The 24,869-nt window shown below is 38.6% G+C and overlaps 1 protein-coding gene across 1 annotated transcript in view; it reads left to right on the plus strand.

Annotated features, from left to right (window-relative positions):
• Positions 1-21,105: 21,105 nt before the first annotated feature.
• LOC106949082 (steroid hormone receptor ERR2-like) overlaps positions 21,106-24,869 on the plus strand; it is a 42,819-nt gene continuing 39,055 nt past the window's right edge. Inside the window, exon 1 of the mRNA XM_015035100.1 lies at positions 21,106-21,605. Within this exon, the coding sequence (XP_014890586.1) occupies positions 21,556-21,605 (50 nt within the window). The 5' untranslated portion in view covers positions 21,106-21,555. The remainder of the gene's footprint in view (positions 21,606-24,869) is intronic.

Genomic DNA, 24,869 nt, shown 5'->3' on the forward strand with positions numbered 1-24,869 from the left:
ACGTTTTACCGCCACAATAAGAAATTCTCGATTTTGTACATGTTTCCGTTCTGTCTCAGCTAGAACCTGTGCAGAAGCTCATTCATCGACGTTTGCATCTGCTTTTCTATAGTAGGCATTTAACAAAATCTGATGTATACTTTGATTTGTTTTTCTACTTCTGGAAAGAGTCTCTGAAGTCAAACCTCTTTTCACGAACGTTGATAATCTTTGGGTGCTGTGAGAACTTCTGCCATCTTAATTTTTTACAAATTCGGTTGTCACGGTAACCAGGAGTTGATGTGGTTTTATTTCTATGCTTGCTCTTGCTGTCATGGCCATCTCCAGCGTTTCGTTCTTCTAGATCAACCCCTTCTGATCAATTTAAACAATTAATGTTGTTTCTGTTTCCTAGTTCCTTCATTCGCACCATTTCTTAACCCAAAAGAGAGAGAACAGAAGAATACGGGCCCTTCAAACTCTCCATGTTTTTTTTTTTTGTTTGTTTTTTTATTGTGACAAACACATTGTCCTCACAACAGCCATTATAGTGCTTCATGTGTTCTGATATATTAGATTTTCCATCATTACAGTAATCTTTATTGGCAAAGAGAAGAAATGAATTAACATCAAAAACATGGCATACCTCGTCTCTCATCCAATGACTGCTGGAGATAGACACCAGTCTTCCTGCAAGAATAAGCAAATTTACATAATTAATGGATGGATAGATACCAACAACGTTCTTTATGTGGGAAGGGGAAATATATATTGTGTTTATCCATGTAAAACAAAGTAAATGACAATTTATGATGCAATATCTTTCTTTTATGACGTAGTAGGAAAATTTTTTTAATTGCTTTCTTGTGGCTTTGGTTTAAGGCAGGGTTCACAAACACCAGTCCTTGAGGATTATCCTGCAATTTTTAGGTACGAGTCTTTTTGAAAACAGCGTGAATTGATATAATTCGAATATTTGCAAGGTTACCATTATAGGACACATTATAGGACACTGGGTAGTTGTGTTTGAGATCATTTTAGGTCCCAGACCAAGAGGTAAGAGTAAAACTAACATAAATTCAAGGAACCACACTGACATTAAATAATTGTTTTTTTATTTTTTTTTTATTCACAAAATCAAAGGCTGAATCTTGATATCTTAAGTACAGATAATTCAGTAGAGAACATTCTCTTATTCTCCTGGTTGTCCGAACATCAGAAACAGATTCACTTTGTGACTCGTGAACTTCTCTTTTGATCAGCTTTGTCTGCACAGAAGTTTCTGCAGTTGCATGAACACTACAACTTTTTAGCATTTTTCTTTATTATTAGCTATGTAACCCCCATGTCATTTACATTTATAGCCCATGCAAAGCTATAAGTCACCCAGCATAAAGTTAGAAAGCTCAAAGAAACCCTTGAGATTTCCACTTGGCAGCACTTTATTGGGCATTTTACCCTAGTAGTCTTACTAGCTTCTTGCAACCTCACTCATTTTAGTTGTTTTAGCCCCCTATGGCTGTGTTGCTGATTTTGAATAAGTGCTCAGGGCGAGAGGGTCAGCTGCAATTTCAGCCGTAGCTAAACTGGTCTTTTCTAATGTGAGATCTGAGGTGACTTTGACTTTTGATTAATGACAGTTCTCCAAAGGACATATTGCCAGGAAAACTTTCCACAGCATGAAATTCACTTCCAGTAAAAGAAGAAAACATCTCTATCTTTATGCATACAAAATCTGCCGTTGACTGACTGCACTCAGAACGAAACAATACCCAGGTGCCATCACAGGAGGCAAACACTGAGCGTGTTTGTTATTAAAATATTTGTACTTTTTGGGCCCCAAAGGCCCACTATGCCTTTTCTCACTTATGCATATTTCCATTATAGTGACATCAAGCAAACAGAGAAACAGTGCTGCTGCTTTTCCACTGTTCTCTCTCGAGTGCTTCTCTCACAGGCTGTGAAAACACCAGCCCCAGGGAGTAGACGTATCCCATGAGCCTCAGGGCAGAAGGCCCGAGGACACGCTAGGGGGATGTACCGAGGGGTGTTTTGCAGAAAAAGAGAGTGGCATATCTCAAAATAATAAGCTATAGATACATGTAAAGCAGATAATGATTGAATAAAATTGGCCCATTTGGGGTTTTACTCAGAGATGATGTTTAAATCCTAAGACCACAAGTAAATGCAAAGTTTGACTTTTCTAATTTAACATGATGTGTTTAATGTACGAGTCACACAAGTAAGGTTAAAGAACAAGAATTTTAAACTTTAATATAGCTGTAAACAACTTAGAGACCTGCACTGAGATAGATTCAATGAGGCTAAAGCTATACAGGCTTTCAAATTTGTCCCCAGAAGAACAACCAGGGTTGCTATTGCAGTCCTGGTTTGGGAGTTCTTCAACTTTGCTCTTGATACATCTGCTCAATTTCTTTTCTTGTGTCGTATCTGACATTTATTACATTCAAGGGACCTATTAAACTTTCCAAAAGTTCTGCTCTTTAGGTCTGTGAAATATTTAATGTCGTGACCAGAAAGAACTTTGTTCCTGTTCCCGTGCAGCTCTGGGAGAGAGAACAAATTACACCGTTCATTGCATAGAATGGATCAGCCTTGAAGACCAGAGAGCATGCGAGAAACCTATCCTCATGGGCCCAGACCTACATTTCAACAACGACATTAAGTTTGTAAATCAGACTGCTACAAAGTTATTCTTCTGGCAACCCTTTCAGCTAAACAATGCTGGCTTTCTGTAGAATCCGAGTTGTGGCTTTTTTTGCAGCTTCTCAGAGCTTTTTGTGAACTCACCTGGTCAATGAATTTGCTGGAACATTAACTCCTGTTTTAACTTGTGAATAATCTCCCTTATTTTAGAGTGATGGACTTCAAATTGCTTGGGAATGGTTTTATAACCTCCCCTTGATTGATGAACAACAGTTATTGCTTATTTAAGATAATTGTTTGATGTTTTTCCCTCCAGGCATTATGTTAACACACACCTGCATATAATCTTCTAACACCTTTGCTTTGTGGACAGCTCTTTGTTTAGTTCAAAATGACAGCGTGCCGTTTCTTGGTTTTTGTACACTTAGCGGTTATATTATTGTTATTTTCTGATACCTATACCTAAATGTATTTTGTTTAAAATCATAAATAAGACATATACTTTAGTGCTGCTGTGTTGTTTCTGACTGAAGACCAGAAGTCTTTTGAACCTTTGGACATAAGTCTCTGTATCTGTACTCTGCTGTATGATCTTATTATGTGTCAGCCAATTTAACAGAGACGCCTTCAGGGAGTGACAGTGAGGATGTTGGGGAACAGGAGGGAACGCCCTCTGATACACACACATAACCGGAGCTCTGTCGTTATTCACAGTGACCTCTGTGGCCCCTCCACAAAGCCTGTTTTTGTATTTGATAGAAAAATCGATGAGTTTACTGGCAGAGAACAACCTCTGTGAGGAACTAAAGCAAGGAAAGCGTTAAGCCTACCTCATCATTACTTCGTCCACCACAAAACATTTAATGTGGAAAAATTCACCCAGCCCATGTCACCAAGCTGATGAAATAACCGTTTTAAACCAGCAGAACCAAAACATTTTAATACATTTTAACATTTGCTCTTCCTAAAGGGTACGCTATTGTATAGCTTTATATTAATTGAAAAACATGATGGACGTCTATTTTCTGAAACAGCTGATTGTTCCCTCACACAGAGGTATTTGCATGGTGGTGCACAGATGCGTTTTCTCTGTGTGCAGACAAATGATTTATTTTATGTCTGTCCTCTTATCCATCAGGTAGTTGAGGAAGATTGTTTCTCATTTGGATCTTCTTGCCGTTGAGAGGAAGTTTCTCCTCTCCACTATCGCCACATGCTTTTGCAGAATCTGGGAGAGCAACAAAGTGCAGATTTAGTGATAATGGATAAACGTTTTACAAATATGATTAATCTAATTGTCTGGAATTGGTGATTAAGTAGATCAAACTGTACTCTTTATTCATGGACTCAAAATGAAGAGTGCTGAATTGGATTGAATTTGAGTTGCATCTGTTTATGCAAGGTGCCCTGCGATGACTTTGGTGCCATGTACAAAAAAAATGTAAAACTGAGTTACTATATATCCAGAGAAATGCAAAAAATTACCATGTAATATATATATATATATATATATATATATATATATATATATATATATATATGTGTGTGTGTGTGTGTGTGTGTGTGTGTGTGTGTGTGCGTGTGTGTGTGTGTGTGTGTGTGTGTGTTTTGCATACTATTGTGGCTTTGTATGACCTCAACTGTAATTTCTCCAAATGTAGCCTTAGATACAAGGTCAAGCCTTTTAGACGGGTCTCTCATGCCAGTCTTGAGGCGATTCTGAACAGATGTTGGCACAGCCAGCTGGACATGGCGACCTTGAGTAAATCTCGAAGGGGTCCTCTTTGGCAGCGTGGGCACCTATTCTCCCCCTGGCAAAGGAGGCCCAGTGCATCATCGCATAAGCAAGTGATATGTTAGGGCATGTGTGTGTGTGTGTGTAGGTATGAGTGCGTGCCTGCCTGCGTGCGTGTGTCTGTGTGTGTGTTCACAAACCAGCATTGTGTGTCATTCAAGCTTCAGTGAAAAGGTACCAGTGAATCAATCACATGCCCTGTGTAACACAGCGCTAAATGAAATTCAATGGACTGATTGAGTGAGTGATGGATGATTCACATACAAAGACCCAGAATTAAGTGATGGAGAAACACTCAGAAGGAAAGTGGAGGAAGTGAGGGTCTTTCAACCTCTTAGGACTACATGGTGTGTGTGTGTGTGTTGTGCTTTCAGAGTCACAGTGTTGAGGGAGAAAAGTAAAGACATAGCAGATATAGAGTCTAATGCCTGGGAGCCGCAGCGTTCATGCCTCACATCTGCCTTCCCTGGATGCAGCAGAATGTGTGTGTTCACGAGTGTGTGCGGCTACCATCTGGGCAGAACATCAGGGGTACGCCTGGACCGCACGGTGAGCCAGTCCACTTTTAATCTGCCCAGCGCCCTCTCCCCGCCAAGGAAGGTCAGTGCCTCGGCAAGGACAGCACTGTCACCCTGCAACATGAACGGCGGGGGTCGGCAGTGGCTATCCATAATAGATGGCAGCTGGCTTTAGTGTACGTCTTCACTTTGCCTGGGGCCCCGGTCTCGGCCCATCTTTCATTCCCACAACTCTGCTAAGCTAATGTGCTGTGTTAATGCCTGTGTGAATCAGGAAGAGTGCTCAGTCGTGTGTCTCCCCTGTAGCTACTGAGTGCTCATGTCATTGCCAAAATAGGGCAGACGGTGCTTCAACAAAGGAAACATTTATCTGGAGGTATCGCAGCAGAGCAACAAAATTAGCCTCGTGAGTTCCCCACTGCAGTCAGAGGGAAAAGCATGATCTAGTACAGTATGTCTTTGGAAAACAGTTATTTACTTAATTGCTAAAGTACTCACATTCTCTGAACAACCACCAAGTTCAATGCTACTTATTAGGGCTTCATTTGATAGATAGAGTAGCACATTCTTATGAAGGGGAAATTGCTACTATTTACAGTTTTCTACTAATGAAAAAGTGTGGCATACATTCAGCCCATTTTACTCTGTTGGCCTGAAATAAAATTGAGTGCAATCAACTACCTTCAAATTAGTGAAACAAAATAATAAAAATAAATAAATAATCCCCTATGTCTGTTTTAATCTGGGTATAAATTCAACTCTTCTGCTGTGAGCTCTTGTCCAGACTCTTGAAGGAGGGTTGAATGATATTTTAAGCTTTCACCTCCCATCGAGCAATTCATATTTAGGATAAACATGATACAACTGCACACCCAGTTCGAAAAAGACTCAGAGACTGAGCAACCCTCCCGACCCCACTAAGGGACAAGGGTGTAAAGAAAATGGATGGATGGACTGAGCGAGGAGAGCATTACGGAGAGAAGGAGTCAAGACGCCTGTGGTGTAATTCTGGAAGAACTACAGAAAACCACAACTCAGGGTTTAGGATCAGTCGATGTGTTTTGGATGTGTCCAAAGCACACCTGATTGAAAGGATTGCATTACCTTCTGTGAATGCCATCATCAAGTGCAACAGAATGTGCCTGGTAGTCACCCAGTTAATAATCCAGGTGTGAGACAGCAGGGAAATACCTCAAATATCTAGAAGACCACAAAACTGAACAACTCTTTGTTGAGCGCTGCTTGTTGTTCTGAACTCCTTCCTGTAGAAACTGTTACTATTATCCAACATACACAGTGTTTGTCTCTCCAACAATGGCTCTAAAATCTCTTCCTCAGGTTGGGAGTCTGGGCGTCATCCTTAATAGCTCCCTATGTTTCACGTATGAGGCTGCATATTTCCATCTACACAACAGTAGATGGAAATATGCACTTCCCCTCACGCCGCCTCATTTTAATTTTTTTTTTTATGTGTAATATGAAAAATAAGAGGAAGAGAGAAACAAGAAAATGTCATAGTTTTGTAAGCATTTCGTTTCACATTTCTTCATGTAAACTTCTTGAAGTTGAGCTCTCCCCCATCAGTTTCTCTTTCCAAGTCGCCACAGAAACCAAAACCATTTTAAATGCAAATGACCTAAATAAGATTAGCAAGGTAGGCAGGCCGCTCCCTGTTAATTATCAAACGCAGTAGTCAATTAACAGACCTAATGATGGGACACTTAGTGTGCGTTAACCCAATTTAACCACAGCTGACAGACAGGTGGATACAGCTGCAACGGGGTACCTTAAGGTGGGGCATGGAGACGGAGCATTCACACCTTTGTTAATGAAAATGTGTGATTTTAGCCAGGGAGCAAGAGAGTTCAGCTTGAAAAACATGAACATAGTGACCATGCTTGTGCTTTTCACCCTGGAAGTGATTGCTTGTTAGGTACCCTGTGAGTGTACGGTGGAACTGGGCTCATCTGGGGGGTAATTAGAGCTGCCCAGGAGGTGTTGGCCGAGATGCTGCTCTGCAGTTAACAGCATTAGTCACAGCAGCGACTAAAGCTTGCCCCGATTTAACAGTTGTCACTAGACCTTGGCTGTGAGTGGCATGGGTGACTGACAGGTCGAAATGGGGGTTGCATTTGAATATGTGGGTGTGTGAGCATGGGCTTTGAGCTCACCTGTAGGTTGAAGTCGCATGTTCTAAATAATTTTGTTGAACATTTTGTGAACAGCTTTATATTTTTTCATTAGATTAGAAACAATGGCCTGATGGTTTCAGTTTAAATATGATGGTTGGAGGCCAGTTGCTCTTTTGCTTATGTTTTCTAAATAGCCACTCAGGAGGAGGGATTGCTGCAAGTCAATGACTCAATGCAATTGGCTTCTTTAGGTAGAAAACATTCAAACAATTTCTAAATTAAATTAAACAGTCTTGTGTTACATTTAGGATCACACTGAACTGTTTGTCATTTAATCTAGTATGTCAGCATGATTTAATTGTATTGAGATTATTTTTATTTATGTTAAGGACTTCCATTTATATGGAAATAACTGGACCATTTTTGTCCAATAAAGTGCCTTGAGCTGTCATTTGATTTGAATTGGTGCTACATAAATAAGGTTATTCACATAAGAAAATTGTGCATTTTTAATGCAGCATCTCTGTCATATGATTATAAATCTGAATTGAACAAACCAAGCGTACTCACTCAGAATTTAAAGAGATTTGAATGTTAATACTTCTAAAACACTTGGGGAAAAAAAGTAGGAATACTTGCCCTGTTACATCTGTTTTTTTGTTTGTTTGTTTGTTTTGTTTTTTTACTTATTGCATTTTGCTATATTTGCATGCACTTTCTTTGGATCCATTGCACTGGGCTCCTTTCTCCATCACATATTTTAGTATTCAGAAAAAATACATTGAAAACTTGTCATGGTTGCTCGTTTCATACAGCTGATATTCATTGCCAAACACACACACACACACACACACACACCTACACACCTACACACACACGCACACACAAAAATAAAAATCAGCTTTTTCATCTATAGTTCATACATTTTCACAATTAAAAAAAAATAAAAAAATCCAGCAGTTTCTGTCATGACTTCATATGCTGAGGCGACCGTTTTCTTCAAGTGCTGCTGGAGCCCTTAATTCCTGCCATAAAAGAAAAAAAAAAAAAAGAAACAAAGCACAAAATTTGATTGATGTCTAAATGTTTTAGAAATGCTCTCAGAGATCCAGGTGGTGACATTCAGGTAACTCTATTAGACACATCTGCCTCACTGGCATAAATCATCATCACACCGAGGATCTGCCCAACCATTTTCATCTGTGCAACTGGAGGTTTTAGCAGGAGGTGTGTGCCGGTGTGAGCGACCTATTGATCATTAATCTGGCGTCATTGATCCAAACATATTTCCCTCCCACCCTGCTGCTTTCTTTGTGTTTAATCTGTTAGGATTTGCAGGGATGTCTTTTTACCAACACCTTTCTACCGAGACAGGTCAGACAATAAATAAGTAAAAGCTCTGCATTGGTAATTTGTAAGTTATTATCCTAATTATAGCTTTCGTCAGGTTGCAATGCTTCAGAATGATGCATTATCATAATTTGTTTCTCAAATTGTTTGTTTTAGTGCCGTTGTCAATATTGTGCAGTAATTTTATGCAATAAAGCATAATAAAGCTTTTATAGTATTGAACGGTTCAGCCTTGATTTCTTCACCTCCGCTCCAAATGTGCAAAAGTAGCAGATATAACCATGTGAAGTGAAAGTCAATGCACAAGTGATTTACAAACCACAAAGCAGATAGTAAGTGAATTTCCAAGTGTATGAAATACACATTGAAGCAATGATGCTATATTGTGGATCACAGACTTTCATTAATAGATAAGCCCTTAATTTATGTCAATATTGATTATTCAGTTCAGAGTGTTCAGCGGAATCATCAGTCTTCCCTTCCTCTTTTCATTCAACCTACTTCTGAGAGCAGATTAATTAACTTTTGCTCAGCTGTCATGTAAAGAAAATTGGACATAAATAAAGGAAAATGAGGTAAAGTGTTTTATTATGATTTTTAGATCTATAATTTAATGTTTAGCTTTCCACAAATCTGGGTTGTAGAAGAGAAGCTAATTTGAACGAAAGTTCACCTTCACAACAACCCTAAACATATAACCAAAACTACAAAAGAAAAGTTTAGACCAAACATGAATATGTGTTAGAATGGAATAAGCAATATCCAGGCCTAAACTCAACCTGGAATAATTGTACAGACTTTATAATTTAATTTAAGAAGTTCTTTGTCCATTATAACCTGTGGAGACATTCCCTTAAACACCTGGCGACAAAGTGTTACCTCAAAAGTGCTGAAAATAGACAAACATTTTCACATCAAAATATGTTTACACAGAACCGTATCGTCTTCTGGTTGTCGTTTAGTTGTTTGTTTTCAAGTCTTAATTGTCAGCAAACTAACAAATGCTCCGGGTCCTCCTGATTTAGAGTGGCACTCTGGCTCCTGATGTATATTAATACCACAACACTAAACCTCTTACCCAGGGTTCATCATTCATCCAGCTAAAAAAGGAGGAATTGAAAAGCAGTCCTTGTTTTTGCTGTAACTGGAAGCCCAGCCATTTATTGCGTCGTAAGACAGGGCAGCCCCCTCCGTACGTCCTTCACCTCCAGCGCACAATGTCGGCTCTTATTAGGTACTAAAATGTGTTTAGGTGAAATTTTCTGAAACATGCAGGTGTCAAAACAAGTGGGAGACTTGAGTGCTTCAGAGTAAGACATGCTTTGTTAAATCAGATGTTGCACTTGCTTTATTTCACTCTTTTTTTTTTCTATAGCTAAATGCAGCTGTGTGTGTCTGTGTATGTGTGAAATGCCAGCATTAAGCTGAAAAATTTGCATTTCATCTCATGCATATTTTTAATCATATCCCTTTCTGGCGTTGCCCAGTGTTCCCATTTAAATCTGGTGAGGTTGTCATTGGGTGAGTGGTGCAGCTCTGGGCTTGGTTAAGTGATGACAGATTGTCCTCCACCACATCTACAACCCTTCTCCCCAGCGGACCGCCAGTCCCTTGTTCGCATCTTCCTGAGTGGACTTGAAGACTCAGTCAGCGACACAAGACAAATAACACTTCTGCTGTACCATCAGTCTATCCAGAAACACAACTGCTCGCCTTTCACTTTACAAAGCCAGTGTGTGGTATTGGACTTGCTCTCTTTTCTTCATTAGTATTTCCCTAATGCCTTCCTAGAGACGAGGGAACGCTGTTTGCAAAGAGGACGGTTCTCTGAAGTTTTTAAAAAATATTATACACCAAGTTTGAACTATACTTGTGACCATCTTATCTCCTAATCAGAAGCCAGTTTTCATATTGCAGAGATTTCTGTTATTCGCATCATTATGAAAGGAAGAAATATGAATGCGATCAGTATAAGAACAGTAGCTTTATCTATCCGAATGTATTTTGTCTGTTAGCACAACATGTCAAACCTTAAAGCAGCACCAGAAGATCACACTGGACAACATTTGACTGGAAAACATACAGTGAGTCTTGATTTCAGCTGAGACATTTAATTTCAAGGTTCAAAATTTGGCTCAAGCAACCTGGAAGCATGGATCTGCCCTGCCTCGTATCGAAGGTTCAGGCAGGTGGTAATGGCGTCCCTGTATACAGATTATTTTATTGGTTTACTTTCTACACGTTAGCACCAAGAATTACTGAATTATCACAGCCTGGCGCATCCATTGTCTCATGGCTTCCTCCAACAGGATAATGCAACATGTTACTGAGCTCAGATTATCTCAAACTGGTTTTTTAACATTTTAAGTGTGTTGATTGCACCTTAAATGGCCTCCATTCATTCATCCATCCATCCAAACTCTCTGCAGAGGTCGTCAGTCCATCACAGGGCAAGAGAAACATACAGGATTATCAACATAGCAAGCAGACGCTCGTAACTAAGGCCCATTCAGAAAGATCAATTAAGCCAACAGTCATAAATTCGATATTAGGCCAGAGTTGGCACATTCAAATCATTGTATTATCATCTAGTTAAAGTTAAAACCATCCCCAAAATCTTATGCCACTTTATTCCCCTCTAGCGCGGTATATGTAGACCTGTCAAACTTTTCAAGTAAAGACCTCAAATGCCAACTAATGTGTGAGCTCGACATTTTAGTCAGATAAAATTATTTCTTTTTTCTTTGCAAAGCGCAGTAAATTGGTTGTCTGTGTAGCAGTCTCTGGCTGCTCTACCTGCCTCATACTCAGGAGGATGCTGTTGTGAATGTGCTCGTATGAAAGAGGAGCTTCGGTTGAGTCTCCGCTCATGATTCGTTAACTTCACAGGCACTCTCGGGGAATCCTGAGGCCACACTCCCCCTGCCACCGCCCTGGGCAATTATGGCCCTTTGAAATGCAAATGGCGGCATGTACATGCTCGAGTGTGTGTACGAGAGTGTGTGAATAGATGAGTTTACAGGTTTGTGTATTACTTCATGCACACCTGTGGGTACGAGTGTGTTTTCCGCGTAACTTATCTTGAAAGCGCCTAAATCCTCCGGCGCCGCTGTGCAGAAGCAGTCAAATCCAATAACATCTGAGAGCCCTGTTACCTTGTGCTCAGCCGGTCCATTGAAGGAACCCTCCAAAACGCGGAGCCGACAAAGAACATACCTTCAATTAGCCAAACGATTAACATTTTAGAGGAAGTCTGTGTTTGACTCCCTTGGGCGCCCCAAGCTCCCCGCCACAGTTCTTTCATATTCAAATCCTCGACATAAAAGTTAGCCATATCTAATCCCAAAAATTGGTCTTTTACTGTTTTACAAAGAGACAATGCATAAAGTTTTTGCAGGCAGAATAATTGCCAGGTTATGGAAAAAGGTGTATGGTTATGATTAACAATCACTGCAGATCATGATTTGCTCTCGGAAGCAGACAGGAAGCTGTGTGATACTGTCTTTTCTAATTTAGTAGGTGGTTAGTCAATCATATTCAACTACATTCATTTACATTGCCTCTAAAGGGGTGTGGGGGGGGGGGGTTTGCTTCCATGCTTGAGTGGGTTTGTGGTCATTATCATGTTGTGCTGCGGTTTCGTCTTCGAGATAAGAGACGACGCTATTGATTTGTTCCATTTTTTGTGTCTGGCGCCTGTCACTCAGCCATGGTATCCTGGTCCAGAGCAAGTTGAGGTCGTTTATCTGAACACCTCCATAACCCATGTGTAACAGGGTGGCATTGTGGGGAAGATGTAAACTCTGTATGAACTTACGCCTCACTCCCATGCCAACAGGAGTTGAGTAAATTCGTCAGCTGCCTAACCCAGGGTCGGGTAAAGTGGATTTACACAAATGTTTCATGCAAAGGACTCAGACGTGTCTGTATAACCTTGTTTGTGTCTGCGTGTGAATTTAGAATGAGTTTTTCTTTTTTTTTTTCTTTTTTTTTTAAGAGTCAAAATTCATGACGGTGCTATTGGCTCATGTAGAAGAGTTTCAATTTCAAACTGCATTTGCATACATCCTCTGACACTCGGTTAAATAACCCCTCAGCCGGAGTTACAGGTAAATCATTATTTATTTGCATTTTGGTTGCATTATGTGAAAGACAAAGACAGATTAAGCTAAAAAAAAAACAAAAAAAACAACTAACCCACAGTGGTGAATTGAGACATTGATTCAGTTGAAGGAAACACCCTCTGAAATGCTGAAATTATGTATTGATTTTCCTCCTGTCTTTCGCCCCGATGCCTCCGGGTAATTGCCTCTTTGCTGCTGCGTCGTCTGAACTGAACCGTCAGGGTATCTCAGTGACTCTGGCCTGTTACGCACATTCCCAGAAGACATCCTCGCTGACTTCACGTTGCATTTATGAGTCTCCACAAAAGTTAGCTTGTGCATTTCAGACATGAATAGTATATCAACTGTTTTTTAGAACAAAAAAGGGTACATACCAAGTTTCAGCCCCTCAATACCCAGTTTAAAATGTCGCTATAGACTTTTATAATCAACACAACCCTTGGCTGACCTCATTGGTTCAGTTTGTCATGGTTTAAGATAGTCAAGCAGGAACAATTTGTCATTTTCAGATTCTTTAACTTTGTGGTCACTTTCACCAACTTTCTGCAAGTCTGAGATGGCCTTTTATTCCATTTTATGTTCTTTGCATTATTTAAGACTGAAAATATCCCTTGTGAAGCATTCACAAGCACCACTAGTTGTTGAAAACAGAGTAAATAAGCTAAGGTAAGCATATGATATCAACATGTATACTGGGATAAATAATTATTTGTTTGGTTAAACTTCTCAAAAAGAGAAAGAAAGCAGGAGGAGACTGCTCACTCTACAATTTACACATTTGTAGTAACGTAGTTCTGAAATGGTTCTGGCTTGTTGGAAAGCAAACAAGTTATTTTATGGAACAAGTACAAACTAGGCTCTAGCACCAGTCCAGCTCGTGGTTTGGAGGTGAAACCTGTAACAATCAAATGTCAAAATGCCTCCCTACTCGAGTTTGACAGGTGTCAACTTTGGAGCTCCTGAAGCGTAAAGTAAGACGGATCTTTTTCACAAAGTTAACAACTTTGGGTCAAAGATGTTTCTATGTTTGTGTCACAGATACAGGTTAAACCTTTGACATGTTACTCTCATCCTGAGTGGTCTTGTTCCAGCAGCTCAATCCTCTAGGTCTGTGAAGAGGCTTCACTGGCCTCTAAAAATGTAAGGCGAAAACCCAATCTGTATAAAATGTGTTTTTTTTTTTTTTTTTTTAGGACAATGAGCCTTGTGGGCTTTAGAGAGATATGAAGACAAAGTGTTGGTGACAATTTCTAATCCCCTCGACCCAGAATAAATGCTTTCCTTGTTTCTGGTTGAGAGAAGGTCTTTGTCTATTAATAACAACAATAATAGCACTTCTATAAAAAGAATGCACTTTACAACAGGTGTAAAAGTCATTTATTCTTATAAAATTCACAAGCTTTCTGTAGACGTCTTGGCAGAACCACAAGGTGTTTTTTCAATACCGACTCATCATGATCGTTGTTGTTTGGACTTTGCATATTTTACATATGATTTCATTTTTTTAAAAATTGGTAACTTGTGAGCTTCACATGTAAGAAAATATTTTTTACATCCTATGAATTTGCATGTTGTCCGTGCAGTTTTAGTATAGTTTTCCATTATATTTGTAATTAAATATAATTTAATATTTAAATTATATTTAAATATAATTTAAATATATATTTAAATTATATAAATATATAAAAGCTTTCAAATTATTAGAATTACTACTATTAGCTGTGTTGGACCGTCCTATTTAAATGTTTAACAGTTTTCTAACACACTTCTCATAGCATACACGCAGAATACTGAGAGATAAGGAGGAATAAAAACCTGATTCAAATTCCTTTGATGTGGCATTGTCTCAGACGAAGAAAGGGTTGCGGTAATTTGCTCTCTGGATGTGGCTGCTGAAACCAATACTGATTTCTTTGCTTTGCTAATTATTAATTACCCATCTCCATGCATATGTGTTTATTCCTAATTGTATTTGATGGATGAGTGGCAGCTTTGACACCTCATTAGACCAGATTAATTGAACGACACAATATTTATGTCTCGCCAATGACCAGTTATCCTACCATCTATCATTGCGATGATCTCGCTGATTGAAAACCACTGATCCGTGTAATCCTAATTATTTTGAATTAGAAAAGAATTTATAGCTTCTTGTGGCGTTTTTCTGTGATGATGGCAAATTGGAAACATTAAATGCATAACGAGGGGGAAAATGAGAGGAAGGCACAATTACAGAATTAATGTGGGTGAATGTCGACGAAAGGGGGAAGGGTGCAGGAAACAAATTCGAGGCGGGCGCCTTTACAGACCAGAGGTTTAACTGCACAGCCTTAAACATAGACCTTTTTTTTTTTTTCTTCAGCTTCTGGCATAAAATTTGCTTCTCTTAATTCTGTAAGGTAAAGCCCACAGGATGCTTTTTTTTTTTTTTGTTTTTTTTTTTTTTTACTTTTGACAAAACCTCTGTATTCTTCAACAACTCCCTGTCCTCTCCCTTACGAACATGCTTCCGTGGAATATCTCGATCCATATTCCTGTCTTTTATTAAAAAGTTGGCTGAGTGAAAACACTTCCACTGAACTTCACATAACCCTCCTCTAACTTCTGCAAAGCTCAGGCCCTCCTGGGAGGAGCACAAACTAAAATCCAGCATTTGAGCTCACAAAGGCGCAACAAGGCCCAGAAGAGTGGAGCTTTTACTATCATACGGCATGCGAAAGCCTCAAGGAGCAGACTTCTTTCCCAGGTAGTGAGAACTTCCTCAAGCTTATTTTCTCGAACTTTTCAAGTTTCCAACACCATTAGCAGGCTCCCTGGTGGTTTTTGAAAGCATTGCCGCTAATTGAATTAAGCGGTTTGGTTCGGATTCAAGCGTTTATGAGAGCAAGTCAGTTGAGGCAATGAAATCCTCACGGTTTTCTAATACCAAGAGGACTCATGAATGTATGCGTGGATCACTGCTGCAAATTAGAAGTTAAAAAGAGAGGAGTTGATCTTCCTAATTAAGGGTTAAACAAGGTAAAAAAAAATACCTGGTTGGGAGACATGAAGCATTTATGTTGTTGTTGTTGAGAGAATCTTATTTTAGGTATCAAGATGCCCCTAAAGCAAACTGTGCCAACTCTGGATCTTTGGTTACTGTAGTCAACTTTAGAGTGTTTCAAAAGTGCATATAAAATGACTTGTCTGATTTGATTTTAAAAAATTAAATTGAATTATAAGGCTGATAACTTGTGTTTGTTTCATACTTCCAATAATTATGTATTTTATGGCTCTTTAAAAAAAATTTACTGAATAAGATAGCAATCTCTTGGATAAAGTTTTCACCAGGTAGTTCACCTTTTCCAGTATATCCGTTTATAGATTTTCTGATTTTATTAATTGCACAAAGTTGAAGTAAACTGTGAGGAGCATTTTTCCTCTCTCCATGATGAAATATAAAACAAATGTCTAATAATAAATTGGACTGCACTTTTATTTCCCCCGTAATCAACATAGTTGACAGATGCTGCCTTAAAGTAAGCAAACCTATGAAATAGAAAGATAAATATCAGGAATTGTTTTTTAACTTTACCCTTTCTCTAAATGACGACAAAAATACAACAGAACGTTTACACCTGCATAAATGCAAGCTGAATCAAACAAACATTTGAAAGTCAAATTTGCTAATATCCAAAATAATTCTTAGATATATATTCCTATTTTAATCAATACCACTTTTTAAATATTCTCAACTCAAACACTCTTGTTTAAAAAAAAAATAAAAATAGGACAAGTGGTCCTCGTTCAGAATCAGCTGGGGGAAAAGTTTAATCCCATTGAAGGGAGCCACAGCCAGACGTTTAGCTCCTCACAGTGTAGAATACAAGATTATAAAGCCTGATATAGCCCTTCCACCACCCGTTTATTTTTATCCTCTATTAAGGCAGCGATATCCTTAAAGGCTGCCAAAATTATCCTGCAAAAAATGCTGACTGGGAAATATGAAAGGTTCCAGGCGGCTCTAGTAAGCAATCTGTGCGCATGGTGGAGCAATGTGACTGCTGTGCTTGCTATACCAACAGGGGTGACCCCGGCTGGATGGAGAGGTGAGGCTAAATGAAAGTCATCCCCAGATCTTGTGGGAGCCAAGTCTGGAATACAACAGCTCGCTCCAGAAGATCAGATTTTAGTGGTGCTTTGCATCTGTGCATGTTTGGGAATTTTTTAAAGCAGTTTTTTTTTTTTTTTTTTTTTTTTTTTAAAGCACCGTAATTAATATTCAGCTGATTTTTTTTTTACAGGATGAACCATGCAAAATACAATAAGAAGGGAACTCAATCTTGTCATAAACTGATTGTTTGACGTTGTGATGAGCACCTTTACATTGGGCTTCACTGGGATTATTAATAGATGAACATAAAAATCTACAGAACATTTTCTATGGCAACTTTTCCGACAGTTGACGGGGAAAGAAGGGTGATACACCTGACAGTTTGCATTGTCACATGTAAAAAGCTGGATAAAACCTGCCAACTACATGTTGAAGTTTTTATTTTATCTGAATTAATAGAGAAGGAAATTAGATTTTTGATTCTTTGAGACATGAACTTAACTCATTTACTGCCCATTTCTTAAGAAAACAATTCTCCCCTTTTTTTGATTTGTATGCTTTTAAAAGCAAGCTAAATATTATCGCTACATTTTTAGATATAAAAAAAAAGCTAACATTTTTTGAAGCCATTAGCAGTACTTGCTTGTGATGGTGGAGTGCCTAATTCATATTTCCAGAGGTACATTAAAACAATTCAAACATCTTTATATTTGCAAATTTTGTATTTTTGCATTTTTCTTTTCTTATTTTTGACAGGACCAGCCATGAAACCAGAGTCAGAACAGCAGGAGACTCTGACGTTTTGAACCTGACAAGCATTTATGCTTCTCTATACTGATTACATGATGCAATACAGGTGAGTAAATGAGCAGCTGGAAAACAGGTGTAGGGGGTTGAAAACCGGCACTGAGGGAAAAGTAACATCAGACATCAGGAGACAGAAATAAATGAAACATGAGATGGAACAACATAAGCAAACCAAGCTCAAAGCCCAACCGATTGTGAGTTACACAAGCAAGCCAAATGGCAGTTTTGAACACTTTTAATCGAAAATTAAGTCTTTAAAAGCCTTAAAAATATCACATTGCTATGTTTTTCTTACATTCAGCATCCATAGAAGTATGACAAACTATTCTTTATTAATGTTTCATGAGCACTGCACCGCCCCGTCATCAATATCTACTTAATTTTTGGCTGAGTTGTGCCTGATGCTAAACACATCTGGAGAAAGCTGCACCTTTCACACTGGACAACCTGTTTTCTCTGCGGCGCTCGAAGCAGCAGCAACCCGTGCTACGTACGCAGAAGCATCATAAAGCTGTAAACAGCTTGCTGTTTATGTCAGAATCAGCGTTATGACTTTCAGAGGCTTAAGGTTAGAGAAATACCTTAAAAATAATAAAAAATATACAGTATGAGCAGCATTTGGTGACTACATTTAACAGAACCGAAAGCGGACAATGTGGAGACAAGACCGGCAATTGTGGTACAACACAATATATTTTAAATCGTATTATCAAAAGTACCTAAGATCTTGTTTTATGAGACTAAAATAAATGTCTGAAAATCTGAGTCCATGTTTTAAAACTGTAAAAGATGCAACACAATATATTTAGCTGTACTTATTGATAAAATATGGAGTGATATTTGACCCCAGTGATGCAGCGTTGCACAAAAGAACATGTCCACAAATATGACCAGAGGTGTGAGCACCAGCTCCTCTGCCTCTTTGTGTGAATCCAGCTCTCTCAATCAAGACATCCCAGCCTTGCCACCGTCCTCTGATTAACTCTGCTGCTCTTGTAGCTGTGTTTTAACGCTCCTTGGTGAAATGAGAAATTAAGAGGCAAGAGATAGAGGCTAATAGCATTTATTAACCCAGCGTGAGTTTGCAGCGGTCCTCCACACAGGCTGCTCCAGCTCCTGTTCTGGTGGCTTCGCTATACGGAATAGCCCAGCAGAGAGAAAGAGAGAGAGAGAGAGAGAGAGAGAGAGAGAGAGAGGTGGGGTGGAATGTAACAAAACCCCAACAATTGCACCCAGCTGATTAATGGAGCCCTGTGGCTATAGCAATTATCCCTCTCCACACTCCTCCGGCAGACGAGCCAAACAAGTGTGTGGCAGCGAGAGCAAAGTGTGTAAATCATGTTTCTGTGCCACTTGTGTTACCTTGATAAAGGCTCGACAAGAGTTTGTTGATTTAACGGGTCGCAGAGGTGGAGCTGGACTTTTAAAATCATTTTTTTGGCAGCTTATTCTCCGTAATATATATTGTCAGGCTTGTGCTCCAAGTGGCATATTTTTTCTATTTGTTTATCTTGACCATTTGTCGCAACTAAGTAATAAAGATGTAAGAAATTATTTTAGGACCCAGATATTTGCTTTAATTTACTGTTGAGCTATAGATTTGTATTAGTTTAAATTAACTTTTTAAATAATATGTAGGAAAACAAAGAAGGTGCATCTGTTTTAAACATTTCTGCAGTCACAAGGAAGAAAAAAAAATCTTTTTCTTGTTTGAGAAACTCAATTACATAAAAGCAACGCAGCAGGAGATGATATTCCTGACTCCAACATTTTATGTATTTACTACTTATTGATTGTTGCACTTTACACCAAGCTTTTGATTCAACAGGCTGTAAAATCTCATCGCCGTCTGACCTAGTTTAGTTTCTCAAAGGTTCCCATTGTACTTTACATTTATTAAATTCCTTTGTTCAGCTGTTTTCTGCTAAATTAAGACTACGTTCTAGGCACTGGGAGACACCGGAGATCGAGGGAATACTTAGCTGACAATGAGAAACAGAGAAATGAGAGCAAACTACAAACTCCACATGCACACACCGGTTGCTGTCCAACGCAGCAAAAACTGCTTACATGCAGATTTGACTGTTTCTTCAAATGATAGGTGCATTTTAGGCTCAGCGAATTTACTGTAAAATATCAAGCAACATCTCACAGACATACGGAAATCAATGTGGTGAGCCGGAAGGAGAGGGGAGCAAATAAAAATAAGAAAAACATACACAAATGTGCAAAAAGGAAGGCTGTTAAATGTATTACTATAGTAGTTGTTGCTTATTTTTATACTGTAAGCAAACATCGTTTATTTGTTCAGGCCAATGCATATCATTTTTTTATTTTTATTTAACTTTTTATTCACTTCTTTTTTTGGTCAGTGAATTTCTAAATCTTCTAAGTCAATTCCCATCAATAAGTTATAGTTCAGATAAAGAGGAGTTCAGCTTTTCAGGCTGTAGATAAGTGTGCATATAGTTTAATCTAGGAAACGGCATACAAACTCATTTAAACGAGATCTGCTCCTTTGTCCAGTCCTGATCTGAAGCCATACATGTCCACTGAACATCAGTCCTGTTTCCTCTGCCTCATTAAAAACATAAACACATCTCCTGTATTGATTACGTCTGGATGTCTTAATCAGATCAGCAGGAATATTTTGCGTTTTCTACTGCAGGAAAGTACACTGAATGTCAAAATATTGATCATGTTTTATTTCAGACTGCACGGTTCTGTCATTAAAGCAATCGCCCTTTGGTCCAGTGACTCTGATACGGAGTGACATGAAAAGAAAACATTCAAATTCATAATTCCCTTTTTTTATTAGTTTTTTTTATTATTATTTAAAAGACTGAAGGGAAACAGAGTCTGTCCTCAGGCTTCTGGTGACACAGGCACACCGTAATCAATAAGAGCGTATGATGGGTTTTGCATCGATCAGGAAAATGTGGGTTGATGAAGTGGGTTGGGAGGATTGGGCCACGGAGCTTTGGCTTCCCTCTGATGGCCGCCGCGCCACACAGCCGCCGTAAACATCCACTCAAACTTCTGTGCTGTCAGCTTCTCAGAGGCTGTTATCACTATTTATTTGGGAATCCTGCCTCTTGCAGGCTTGGCGGATCGTTCACCCCTGCACAGATCGCAGAAGTGCCGTGGGAAGCAGCTGTTGCTGCTTCAAACGAGGGCAGGCGGTGGAAAAGCCAGACCGGTGGTGGAGAGGATAAAAGACTAAAGGGAACAGTTTAACTCTATAAGCTGACTCTGAGCCCTCGAAAGCCGAGTAAACAGACCTGTAAGTCAGCCTCAGTGAACATGCTTATCCCTGCAATGTGTAAACACTGAAATCTATCTATCTATCTATCTATCTATCTATCTATCTATCTATCTATCTATCTATCTATCTATCTATCTATCTATCTATCTATTTTAAGGGGGTCTGCCCATGTTTTGCTCCCTTGTGAATGGACACAGACTGGTTGTCCACTAGCCCTTCTCAGTCCTGTAATCGTTCACTCCCATTGGCCGCTTCCAGGACATCCTTCCCCAAACCGACCAATAACCCTCAGCTCTGCGCACCCCAACCACTCCTTCCCCGTCTTAAAGAGCCCCATCGTCTTCAATGGAGACCCAGTCGCTTCACTCACTTTACTCAGCCAGAGAGCACGCTTTCTTCTCTCTCTGCTGCTGCTGCTCTCCATCCATCTGTCTCTTCATCTTTTTATTCTCTCTGTCTCTCCATCCGTCTCTCCTCCTTGAGTCCCTGTTCCCTCTCCTTTCTTTGCATTTGCTTTTTTCCTGTTTTTCTTCACTTTTTTTTCCTCCTTTTCAGCAATCTTGAACGCTCAGCACTTGCTCAGACTGGAGTTTTGTGTGACCCAAGGAAGAAGGTTTATTTCCTTTTTCATTTGCTACTTTGAGAGAGTTGGAGAAAGGAGCGAGGCGAGACCCTAATTTGTGACAATATGAGGAGTTGATCTCCTCTTCCAGCTTTTCTCCAGCTGTTCGTCCTGTTTTTTTTTATTCATTTTTTTTTTTTTTTTTTTTGTTTTTTGTTGTTTTTTTTTTTTACTGCAACACCTGGAATGCTTAATGTGGACTGATGGATGTTTCTGAACTGTGCATCCCAGATCCCCTCTGCTACCACAACCAGTGAGTGTTCCTCTTTACTCATCTTTCTGTCCTTTGCTCTTTGTGTCAGTACTTTTCAACAATGTAAACATCAAAACTGTCACTTACAAGACAGAAGGGAAAAAAAAAAGAAAAGAAACTTGGTACCTAAAGTAAGCATTCCGACAGAGGAGGACGTCTCTGCATGGGACATCTGATGTCAGAAATCCCAGCTACAGCAGCAAAGCCTGCAGGGAGTCCAGGATGCACGGCTGCACCAGAACGGTCCAGCTCGGCTTCAGGATGCAACATTTCAGAGCATTTATTGAATATAATTTTACAGTGTAAACATGTAGTCTGGTGGCTGTACATAAGCTTGAGGGACAGACAGTTAAAACTAACTATAAGTTTGGAAAACCTAGAAAAGTTTCTGCAGGACTTTTTCTTTTTCTTTTTTTTTTTTTGGCTGCTCTGATAAAAAAGCCAGGATTGACGGTTTTGTGTTGTTTAGGATTTATAGAACATCCTGAATTAAATAACCTTCATAAAAAATATAGAGATAATGTAAGTTTAAACCTGCTGCTCACTTCTGCATTCAATTTAAAACTAATCACATCAGACAGCATGTTTCCTATTTGAAACTGTCTTAAGTATTTAATGTTGTTACACACAGAGACAAGCTTTTTCAGCATAAAAAAAAAAAAAAAGAAAAATCAAAACGATATTTTTTGGCTCTAAAATTGACTTACAATTGTTTCTATTATTCTAATCATACTAAGATGGAACATGCCACCTAAAAATGACCAAGTGTTATTTCATTCACAAAGAGCTGCTTGTTTCGGAGAAATTTCATTGGATTCATTTTTTAAAAGTTGAATATTTGGTGCTTTTGCTGATTTACTTTGCAGTAAAGTATGATCAGTGTACATCTAAACACTGTCATTGTCATTCTAGGACTTAAAAATGTTTTTAAAAACAATAAACTGTTGACAGCATTAGCAAAACATATATTTTCTGCTGTGCTGTTGGACTTAATTCAGTCAGCAAAGTCATGTAAAGTGTAGTTTACTCAAGGAAGGGAAGATAAACTTTTGCACTCACAATATTAACAAAACTGCTCAGTTGCAACTTTTTTTTAGACTTTTATAGTTTTGTTTTGTGATTTATTTGATCATTTTAACAAATGTAAGTTCATATGAATTGCTGCACATGTGTTCCAAGTGAGAACAAATATATAAATGAGAAAAAACACTATTTATACTTTATAATTTGCTCTGACCATGTTCTATTGTTTAATCTGGTTGTGTGTGTATGCGTGTGAAGGTGGTGTAGCTGCTCGACTTTTTGCAAACAAAAAGTCTGCACGACCGGCAACACACACACACACACACACACACACACAGAGCTGTGCTGGGATCAGGTTGGCTCTGCAGAGTGCCATTAATCCCAGCCGAGAACTTTTGGTAAGACGACCTGCCTAGTAGCCGGAGGTGAGAGCTCTGATGGCGGTCCAGCTTTCATGCTTACTGTAGGCTCTACTAATTAAACAAGCATGTTCCTCCACTGCTCCTTAACTGAACTTATATTAACTTGTTGTTTTTTTTTTAATTGATAAAAATAAAATATTCTGCAGAAACAGTGGAACAGCAAATAAGAAGTGCATCAGAGCTTGATGGGAATAACTGAAGTAACTCCCTTCACGTTTCAGTTCACAATCAATACGTTCCCTCAGTGCTGAGCACTTTCTGCTCATTTTATGTGAAACTTTTAACTTTCAATTGTTTAAAATAAAAAAAAGACATTTGTGAGCTTCATTTCAACTGAAGAGCAGTCCTTCCAGTTTTTACCGCTCTCCTTGCTCACATTATTTCCTTTTGGCCCAGATGTCTCACCTCAGTTTCCGTTCACAAACTGGAATGTTTAAGCGTTCAAACATCTTTACTCGATCACAATTACACACATGAATATGTGCATGCAAATACATAATGGACCAAAGCGTCGCACTCCGACCTGATCTAAATTTGGCTGTAAAGACACCTGACAGTGTCTGTTAAAACAAGCATTTATAATGTTGTTCGTTCTTCCCGCTGAAAGTGGAATGAATAGAAAAAAAAAACATTTCAATTCATGTAAACTTTTAGTGCAATATAAGAAAGCTAAGACAGTGGATTTCAGTCAACTTTATCACATTCTTCTTGCCCGATTAGCAAGACACGTGACCTTTTGCTTTTCTGACATGAAAAACTGCAGCCAAATATTTCCTATTGTTGCTATGAGGGAAAACGGTGAATTCACTGGGTTGCCAAGATGAAAGAGATGGAAAAATTAGTCTTATTGGTACAATTCATGGCTGATGATCATAGAAAATAATTATGGATATTAGAGCATCTTTTACCATTTCATAAGTACTTTTTCTCTGCAATAATTATATATATATATATATAACTAAAAAATCCCTAGCAGCAATGTTAGAACAATCTAAACAACAAGTCTGCATTTTAACCTCTTGATGCAGGAAGCTGTGTAACAGCTTAGCGGCTTTGCTTTAATGTTACCTGAAAAGTTAAGCCCAAAAATATTCATACTGCTGACAGTTAAAAGAGTAAAATAATTTTCATTCAACCAAGAAGTCAAGATTTATTGGCAATCAAACTATTCTAATAAACACTGGCCATCTTTTTTTCAAGTTTCTACTGAGACTTTGGTGATTTATCTTCAAGTTTCTGTGGTCAGAAGGCCTCTTAACCATCACCCTAAACTTTAGTTCCCTCCCCAGATTTTATTTTTTTTTCTCAGAATCAAGTCAGGAGTTTGACTGAGCTACTCAGAATATCACTTTAAGTCAGAACATGCATGTCAGTAAAATGAAAACATATGAATTTACCTTTATGAACAAGGTTGGACTTAAAATCAGGCAAAAATAAAGACAGGTACACAAGAAGTGATTTTTCTGTTGTTATTTTTTTCTTCAATTAAAAGTAAATGTAAAGAGGAAACTATACGATGAAGTGTCTTTGAATGTGATTCATCTCTTCAGAGAATGGTTAAGGTTTTAACTCACTTCTCTATAACCAAATGCTTTACAGTGCAGTTTTGAGCCCTAATGCAGAAACACGGTGAAGTCTCTCTTTTAACATAGAAATAATAACCTTGAAAGAAATGCAAAAAAATTAAAAAATAAATAACCAAAGCCAAATTGTATTTCTGCATTTTTAATAAAGCTTATAACAACTACTGAAAATGTAGGTATACCATGAAAAAAAAAAGGAAATTAAAGTTAATTTCAAAGTAAAACTAATTAGGATG

The sequence above is a fragment of the Poecilia latipinna genome, unplaced genomic scaffold (genome assembly GCF_001443285.1).
Source record: "Poecilia latipinna isolate Pla-1442-1.1 unplaced genomic scaffold, P_latipinna-1.0 Scaffold323, whole genome shotgun sequence".
NCBI classification, from domain to species: Eukaryota; Metazoa; Chordata; class Actinopteri; order Cyprinodontiformes; family Poeciliidae; genus Poecilia; species Poecilia latipinna.